A 9,971-nucleotide genomic window follows, 5' to 3' on the forward strand; every position below is an offset into this window, starting at 1 on the left:
TTTTTACACTAATTATACTTACAAGAACATGTTATCAACAAATAAATGATTATTTTTGTGCAGCCCTTTGCACAACACCCGATGAATACCACAAAACTACTTAAAAGTGTGTATGATTTGTAATTGAATACATTTGCCTCACCGGTCTGTCACATTCATTCATTTATTTTCATTTGGCATAGTCCCTGATTATCAGGGGTCGCCACAGCGGAATGAATCGCTAACTATTCCGGCATATGTCGGCATAGGTGAGTTCATCATAAGGGGATATGTACGACAAGCACTACCTTTTTAATGGAGATGTACAAGAAGGATGTATAAATGACATATATAAGGCGTTTCAAGGTGGTTTTTCCCAACCCTGTTCCTAGAGGCACACCAACAGTACATATTTTGTATGTCTCCCTTATCTGAACCATTCATTTCAGGTTTTGGAGTCAGGGTTGGGAAACACTGGCCTAAATAACACATTTCAGATTTTTAAAAATGTAAACAGCGCTCTCTGATGGATTTGTCATCAGAAGCTACAACGAAACGTAACCAGAGCAATCAATGTAGAGTAAGGCACATATTTCCAATGAGCCTCGGTTGCTTTTTGTATTTCACACAGAAAAGAAGTGTTATGGATTTTAGACAACATGGAGTTTTTAAAATTCAGTTTGTAATTACAGGTAATGTATTATTTTGCATGCACCCCGTTCTGTAAATGCTTTGGAAAAACATTTGGGAGGCGTGAATAATGTTCACACTTTCACAATTAGGACAAGATCACACGTGCCTTTGGTAAATGTGGTCCCATCTGTATTTTGAACTGTGTGAAACCGTTGATATAATCACACGGGTTCTTTTCTGACCACAGGCCCGTCCAGATGATTATGTGAAAGAGCTGCTGGCACGGCAGAGTCCAATCTCCTTCCACAAACACTGGAACATCAAGCCTGTGGCCGTTTACCAGCGCTGGCTTTCAGAGCCTGACCAGAGACCACACTCGCTCACAGACACCAGAGAAGAGCTGTAGACCAGGCATATGAGTGAGTGTGTGTGTGTGTGTGTGTGTGTGTGTGTGTGTGTGTGTGTGTGTGTGTTCAACATTCATTTGACATCCTTCAATTCAAAGGCACCATAAATAAAAATGTACCTGGTATATTTTACTACAACACATTCATTATCTTACTTTCAGCTATATATTTGTTTATGTTTCTTAAAACATTCATAATGAAAAATGTTTTCGACCTTGTTTTTCCTGTTGAATGTTTTATTCTGGAGCAAATTAGGTTAAATTGGGTAAATTAGGTTAGATTGACTCATATTCTATTCAATTCAATTCACCTTTATTTGTATAGCGCTTATACAATGTAGATTGTGTCAAAGCAGCTTTGCATAAAAAGTCATAGTAAATAGGAACAGTGTAGTTCATAGGAACAGTGTAGTTCATATATTCTACACCGTGTAGTATATTCTACACCGAAATGTGTACACTCAATAAACTCAAATAACTTTTGCTTCTTGTTTAAACTACTTATCTTAAAATGAGTTGAAGCAACATAATTTTTAGGGTCTTTTTGGGTACAGCTTAATTGTTTTATGTTCAATCCACTTAAATTAGTAAAAATGGTTAACTTAATCAATTAGTGTTGGTGCAACATGAAGGAATTGTTTGCAACCCATCAGTTTTTACACTTTATATTTACTTTGAAATTTCATTAACAAACTGATAGTAATTTTCACAAATAATTACACCAAACTGCCTGTAAAATTTGAGCTAATAACGATTTAGTTTTAAGTAGAAAGACTAGAATAAAAGAAAATAATTTATTTTGAAAAACTTCAATTAACTTTGTTTTACTGTGCTTTTTACTTTGGTATTACACCCATTTTTTAAATTGATTATCGAATCAAAGCAGCTTAAAACATGTGCATTTTCTTATCAAGCCTGTGGGGCACTCTGAAAAATGTAGACAGTGCCTTCTAATGGATGTGTCATCAGAAGCTACAATAAAACGTAACAAGAGCAATCAATGTTACTTTTGCAAAAATGTAGAGTAAAGAGTAAATGTAGAGTAAATTAGCCTGGGGTGAAAAGAAGCGTTATGGATTTCAGACAACATGAGGGAGTTTTTATAATTCAGTTCATAATTGCAGGTAATGTAATATTTAGTTTTTGATTTGATTATTGAATCAGAGCAGCTTATAACATGTGCACCTTCTTATCAAGCCTATGAGGCACTCTAAAATTCTCATTGGAAAATACCCTATATATTACAACCAAATGCTGTTCTAAATTAATTGAATTTAAATGTCAGAATTAATCATAAAAGTGCATGCATGTAATAAGTATATAAAATACTAATAATTATGAAGGTAAAAATGCTCCTCAAATCAGTTTAACCATTATAAAAAAGTACATTTACATCACTGCTATGAACTCAACACACTAGGGCTGCACAATATATCATCTCAGCATCGATATCACTATGTGATCATTCGCAATTGTCACATCGCTGGATATGCAATGTTGAGTTTTTATTATAATTTATCATTTGCATGTGTTTTTGATTGTATAATGATTTTAAAAGCATTCAGGTATAAGAAATTGTAACATTTGTGACCTTAACTATTTAAATTTTATTGAATTATTTTTATTTTTATAATTAAGTTACTGTACTTGAATACTGTTAGACTCGGGAAATGATAAAACACTTTATTTCAACTGTATCTTTTTCTTGATTGTATTTATATGTATTTATAGATTGTTGTGCATGAAAATACTCACAACACATGCAAATACAGAAATACAGTGCAAATAGCCCAACGAAATTGTGTCAAAAATTGTATAGATTTTTTATTCGATTTAATGGAGATGCACTGCCACTGCAGAATCATTCCAGTTGATCTAGCATTAAAAATTCTTTCCAAATAGAGATATGAAGTCATTCGATGAAATTATATTGCAATATATATCGCTAAATAGAAATATATCACAATGTTAGATATTTCCAATGTCGTGCAGCCCTACAACATGCATACAATTTGAATAATTTGAATTGTGAATATTATTGAATATGCATGTTTGTGAGTCAGCTCTCCACAGCAAGCATTGTAGTGACAAAAAAAAGCACATTAAAACAAAACCTTTGAAAAAATCGAAGAATTGTTATGTTTAGTATTTATTTCTACTTCTTCATTTATTAAACAGGTCTTTAAAAGCCTTAGATTTCACATTTAAAATGTTCAACAACCCTGTGTTTAGGCTTTCAGGCCATCTAGACTACAATAAAACTCAGAGATGTAGCTGTCAGTACATGCAGAGAAGAAGCTGTTTTACATTCCAACTCTCTGCACATTTCACAAAACCTCATCCTAAGTGAAAACTACTAAAGGAAGTTGGAGTTGAAAGTAAAAGTGACCTCCTATTGGACAGCGTGTTATTGTGACAGAACAAAACGTTTATTGGCATGCCACAATCCAATAAACAGGATGCCCAGAGACACAATTTTCCATGCATGGTTTGGAGAGCAGTCAGTTTTATTTGATGCATTACAGATACCGTTTTGACAAATTATGCATCTTGGGATTTTGTTTTGTGGTTTTATCCTTTCATCTCTTTTTCCCATTGGCTTTATGTATGAAACTTGTATAACGATAAGCAAATGTTTCATCATTTAAAGCTGAAGTTTTTGAGTGTTTTGTTTTTGAACAGGTTTTCCAGTCGTCTTTCTTCAGCTGGAAAGAAATGAGTCTAGAACTTTTTTTTATAGTTGTCTCTACATATTGGGGCTGTTTACACCTCGTCAATTCATGCGATTTTTTTTCTGATCGGATAGCTGTAAAAGGGACAGGTCTAAATGTCCTTTAAAATGCATTTGAGATGGATAAATAATACAATCGCTCAAACAGCCTCAAGATTCCTGATGAAACTGGACAGATTTAAAGGCATCTGGATGTTTACAGATTTTATTGTCTTGTTTCTACACTCAAACAAATAACTCATTGAATGAACTTAATTGAAGGCAGGATTTACGTCCATTACATTTGTTTAGCGCCAGCTTAAAAATATATGTATTTACACAATTAAATGCAATTGAGTTGGTCCAGCATGATTTTTTTATTGAATAAAAGTTTAAATACTTTCATATTTTTTATTAACTTAAACTCAAATGTCTGATAATATCATGTTTGTCTATTAAATGTGTTTTATATTTCAAAGTTTCTTAGTTTTATTTGAAGTTTTAAATGAACTAATAGAGCCATTTTAAGCATATTTCATGAGTTACATACAGTTGATTGAGACTGATCTCAGAACTCATTTTCGGACAGTTATTGCTCACTGAGCAAAGCAACAAACTGCATTTTTGCTAATTAAGCTGCCAACACCCAAAGCATGGGTGCATCTGCAAGGTGTTAATCTCAAAACCTAAAGCATAACATGAAACTCTTCTTAATCTTCAAACTAAAGTGAAGATTAAACTGTAGCAAGGCTTTCTATTAACTTTAAACACCTATGATTACTTTTTATTGTCAACATTTCCCTCTTATAAGCATGCTGGAAAATACTAATCTCCTAACCAGGTAGTTGGACCAACACAATTCCCTCATGTTGACCCAACACAAAGAGCTTAAGTTAACCTTAACCTTATGTTTAAGTAGATTTTACATAAAACAAATAAATTTGCCAAAGAAATGACAAGAATTGTCTGGCTTCAGCTCATTTTAAACGGGGAGTAATCTTATTTTTGAGTGAAGTGCAAATATCTAAGAATTCTAAGTGTTTTCTACACAAGCAAAAAAAAAATCGTCTTGTTTAAAAAAAAAATGCCAAAACAAAGTGGGTTTTTTCACTTAAAACAAGCTAAATAATCTGCCTTTGAGGTACTCAAAATAATCTTGTTCTAATTTTTTACCCCAAAAATTTGATTGTTTTACTTACCCTATTGGCAGATTATTTAGGTGCTTTAAGGATAAACTCATTAATTTCGGCATATTATTTCTTAAGACAAGATAATATGTTTCCCTTGTCTAGAAAATGCTTCTTGATTTAGGAATTTTTCGATATTTGAAATAGAAACAATACAAAAATGTAAGTAATAAATGCATTTTTTGCAGTGTTGAAACTACATGAAGTATGAAATTTTTCATAAACACGTGAGACCTTTGTATGTCTGTGTAATGTAGCCTATCTGACGTTGTTAGATATTACAGCACTGATGCAAAACTCATCATTAATGCCACAGATGACAATAAGGTGTCCTTTGTTTAATTTTATTTGACATAATTAGAATGTTAAATTAAAATGGCAGCTTTAGCAACAGAAATGTGAATGGACAAGAAAAGTATAGAAAAATATATATTTAATATTAATTCATTTGAAAAAGGTAGTGTTTTGTATTTGGGAGAGTAGGTTATACACAAATTAATCTAATCTCTTTACAGTTTTGAATGATGTCTTGCATGTATCTGTATGACAAAAATAGATAATAAGATAATACTTTAATTTAGCCTGTAATGGCAGTAATCTTGTCATTAATTGCGTAATCGCGAGCCTGCCTTGTGCACTTGAAGTACAAAGCTTACTGGAGCCTACATATAAAATCATTTGTGTGCTGAGTATAGCTTATGTTTCTACATATCGAACACTTTAGTTGACATAGCATAGTTAAATTTGTATATCTGTTTGAAGATTGGAATATATACACGTTTAGCAGAGACACATTTAGGTGGAAAAATGTAAATGAAACTGTTTTCACAAATCAGATAGCTATTTAATCCGAGAAAACATCTGAAATGACCAGGTGTAAACAGCCTCATTAAATTGAAATAATAAAAAATGAAATAATAAAAAAAAAAAAAATAATAAACCTTTTCCTCATTTATTCTGAGTATAATCAATGTAGGGAATAATTTTAAGAGTATGTTTAAAGGTGCTGTATGTAAGGTTTTGACTCCTCTCTAAAGCATAAAAATACCATAATATGTTTGCAGATATTTTAGAAATATGCTAAGTGAACATTCTTGTTTTTCTAAAAAAAAAAACAATGCTAAAATCTGTTATTGTGCTTTTCTTGCCGGAACATCTTTGTTTTGGTTCTTTTAACCTGCCCAATGCCAGTTTAGCCGATTATATTTCAGTAGCCCGGGTTGCCTTGTTGAAAACCTTGTTGGTTTCATTCATTCAGTCAGGAAGGCTCTCAAAGTACAGTATGTGTCTGTGACCACAATGCGACATCCGGTAGCAGTAGCAGCCTCCGAAATGAGACGCAAATTCAGAAATTCCACATGAGGTGGTTATTAATTAGCAAGTATTAAAAACATAAACATTATGTGAGCAGGTTACATTGTAACTCTGTGTACTAACAACACGCTAGGTGACGAGATTTGCAGTGACAAGCAGTTTGGTTGTTTGCACCAGATGAAACGCAACACAAATTTAAATACAGCCATTCAGAAGCACAGAATAGTGCACTTACTGCACTTCAACAAAATGGTAGGGCTTATAATCCAAGTATTACATATAAAAACCTCTTTAACATTATTACATGTACATGCTGAATCCCTGATGTGTGTTGGTTTGCACTGAGTCAACAATTCTGAATTTCAATTTCAAATGGTTTATTTTATTTTCAAGATCTGAGGTGAACTATCTGCTGCTGCTTTCAGTAGTACGGCAATAAATGTCATGTACAATGGCATTTAAACTCACATTATTAGCATTTAAGACTGAATGAAGCACATGAGGTGTAACTGGAGTAAAAATTGTCAGATTATCCCCTTGTTCAGCAGTGAGAAATAGAAGCCTTTTCTAAAATATACATTTCATGTGTTTGTTAGAACAAAAACTCCTTTTAATATAGAGAATATTCCTTATATTGTGTGCTGTTGCTATTATTTAGAGCATGATTTAAATCAGCCTTTCGGCTTGATCATCAGGCACACTCCTGTTGGTCCTCAAGCTGATGGCAACCTGCGCTTACGTTTGTTTTGAACCTGAAATGCAATACCTAGTTCAACCACTGGGGGTCAAACTTACCTACTGCACCTTTAATTACACATTTAACACCACATGCTCATGTTCAACATCAAATGTGTATGTATTCTCTTAGGGGGCTGAAAATGCTAGCTTTTTAAAATGGGTTACAAGACGACGTTGATACTGTTATTGTTTCTGTGTAATCTACAAAAATAATTAAGTGGCATTGCCTGGCATGCATAATACAAGTGATTAAAAGCGCTCAAAAATGAGAAACATTCACTAAATGTGCACTTCCAACTCTATATCCACTTTAACTTTTTTTCTTTATCCTAAATCAGGGCTATTTAATTGGTACCCGCCCCTCCAAATAGTGTGACCAATATATCAAAAATAAATTTAGTTTATATTTAGTTTAGTACATTTACATTTACATTTAGTCATTTAGCAGACGCTTTTATCCAAAGCGACTTACAAATGAACAATAATTACAAATAATACAGCACAAGCTGCAGTTAAAGCCTGTGCAGAGTAGAAATGATCTCAAACTGTAGTGGTGAGAGTTTTGCGTGGCTTTCAGTGCAATGTAAATAAAAGATAAGTTAGATGAATTATTACAAATTATTAAAATGATTATGTATGCATGTATGAACACAGATAACAACAACAATACATTTAAATTCTTAGCCAATATATAGCTTAAAGTAACATTAGACATATACTAATTATTTATTCTTATTTTTATTTATTATTCATTTTTCTATCATTTAGTTTCATTGTGAAATTATCCCTCATATTTAAATCAAAATCTTTTCATTTATTCATAAGTCTAAAGAGAGAAATGGACTATTGTTTGTTTTTTATTAATATTTTGTGCTGTATTTGGTTACTGAGCAGCAATGAACAACACTTATAACAAATATAAGCAGTTTTCTTGTGATTTTCTAAATTAGTAGTGTTTTGAATTTAATAAATGCATAATAATCGTGATAACCGTGAAAGATTATTCCTCAGACTATAATCGCACCACCAAAGTCTATAATCGTTGCATCCATAATTGTTATGCAATATAAAACATAACATATGAATGTGTTCGAATGTAGAAGAAGCCTACTTGTGCAATCAATGCACTTGTTTTGTTGTGCTTTGAAATACAACATTTGAATGTTTGTAAATAAGCCACATTGTACAATGCAGTGATGTTATGTTGTTTAAAAATAGAGCATATTACCGTTTTAATGTAGAAAAAGCCAACGTGGGTGTCCTAAGAAGCAAAAATACAACATATGGGCTCTTATATTGCTGTTGTGTCATCACTTATATTGCAAGTCATATCTCTCCGCCCCCTCATTTGGGATGCTTTTCATGAACTAGCTCCCATAGCAAACTAATTGAATAGCCCTGTCCTAAATATTTGGAATAGACATCAGAAAAAGCACGAGTTCGTTCTGAACCTGTTTTTTAGGTCATGCTTCTCTGTCGAATGATTTAAACTTTCAAGATTTTGCAACTTAATAACTTTTGCCATTCTGTTTGCTTGCGGTTCACTTTATTTCTGGTTTTTACTCAAGAGCACACATTGACAGAGTCAGGGATTTAAACCATCATTTGTGTAGGAATGAATCTTATGTTTTGTCCCACATGTCCATCTTTTTAAACCTTTTATATCACCCACTAAGCTGATGGAGGACAACATGATGTTGCTTTCCAGAACCAAGTCAGGCATGTTAAGGCTAATCCTGAACCTTCCATCTGGGCTGAATAAGATGTCTTATAGCTCAGAGATCATCATTTGGCTGGTCAGGGAGAATTTCTCAACATAAAATCCTCCTCGTTGTGTTTGTCAGTGCCAGCTTCAATCAAGAGAAGAATATAGTGAACTTTTAAAGCCCTGTGGAAACGATGGAGAACAAAAAGAAATAGATTATATCTTGGTAAAACGCTTAAAGACCCTCTAAGGGCGCATCTATTTTTTTTTTCTTCTGGAATTTATTATTGTTAAAGCATGATGTATGTCCCACCTGGACTGCTAACAAGCTCTGGAGTCGAAGAGACACAAGCTTTGCTCCAAAATTAAGTCTACTTTCATTAGGGGCAAGAACAAAATTCAGCATCTAAATGATCGATTTAAAGCTTATACACTGTTAAAATAATACAACGCCAAATCAGAAAAAGTTGAGACTGCATGGAATACACAAATAAAAAAAGAAAGAAGTGATTTCTAAATTTACTTTGATGTGTATTTCATTGCAGACAATACAGTGTTCTCCGTTATTATTATTATTTTATTTTATTTTATTTTTTAAAATAAAGACAAATTCTAATTTTGGTTCTGGACTTTTCTAGTTATCTCAGCTTATATCAAACTGACTAAAATATTTAGTTAAAATTAAGTTTATAAGTTAGCATAAAAAAATTGAAACCTGATAAATTTATTAAAATAAGTTACAGTAACTTAAAAAACATTTGTTGTCATAAAAAATGTATATATATATTTTTGTTTGTTTGTTTGTTTGTTTGTTTTGTTTTTTAGTGTGGTGGGCTCACAACTAAAAATGTGAACATAAAGTTGAATTGCATCAGACATGCTCTTGTAAGTACTGAAATGGGAATAATATTTGTAAAGAAGCTGTTGTTATGGAATTGAACCAGATTTTGGTAAAAACCCAAACAATACAAACATTAAAACAAAACAAACAAATCTAAAACTAGTTATGTGTAATAACAATAAATTACACAAGGAAAAAGTGCTGAACTGCCGAAACGTATTCAATACATTATAAAAAAGACTTTTTTGGTAATGGCAGCTTAAAGACTATATGCAAATCTGATCTTTCATTTGTACTTTCTATTGGATTCAGGTCAGGTGATTGGCTGAGCCAGCGGCGTTGCTAAACATAAAGCTCTACTGGGGCATGCACCCCCTCCCCCCCACCCCCCTCAAAAAAAATAAAAATAAAAATAAAATATATATATATATATATATATATATATATATATATATATA

At 32.5% G+C, this 9,971-nt stretch overlaps 1 protein-coding gene across 1 annotated transcript in view; it reads left to right on the plus strand.

The window, feature by feature from the left end:
* b3glctb (beta 3-glucosyltransferase b) overlaps positions 1 to 1,417 on the plus strand; it is a 65,894-nt gene extending 64,477 nt beyond the window's left edge. Inside the window, exon 15 of the mRNA XM_056466625.1 lies at positions 860 to 1,417. Within this exon, the coding sequence (XP_056322600.1) occupies positions 860 to 1,018 (159 nt within the window). The 3' untranslated portion in view covers positions 1,019 to 1,417. The remainder of the gene's footprint in view (positions 1 to 859) is intronic.
* Positions 1,418 to 9,971: the final 8,554 nt, after the last annotated feature.

The sequence above is a fragment of the Danio aesculapii genome, chromosome 10 (genome assembly GCF_903798145.1).
Source record: "Danio aesculapii chromosome 10, fDanAes4.1, whole genome shotgun sequence".
In the NCBI taxonomy this organism is placed as follows: Eukaryota; Metazoa; Chordata; class Actinopteri; order Cypriniformes; family Danionidae; genus Danio; species Danio aesculapii.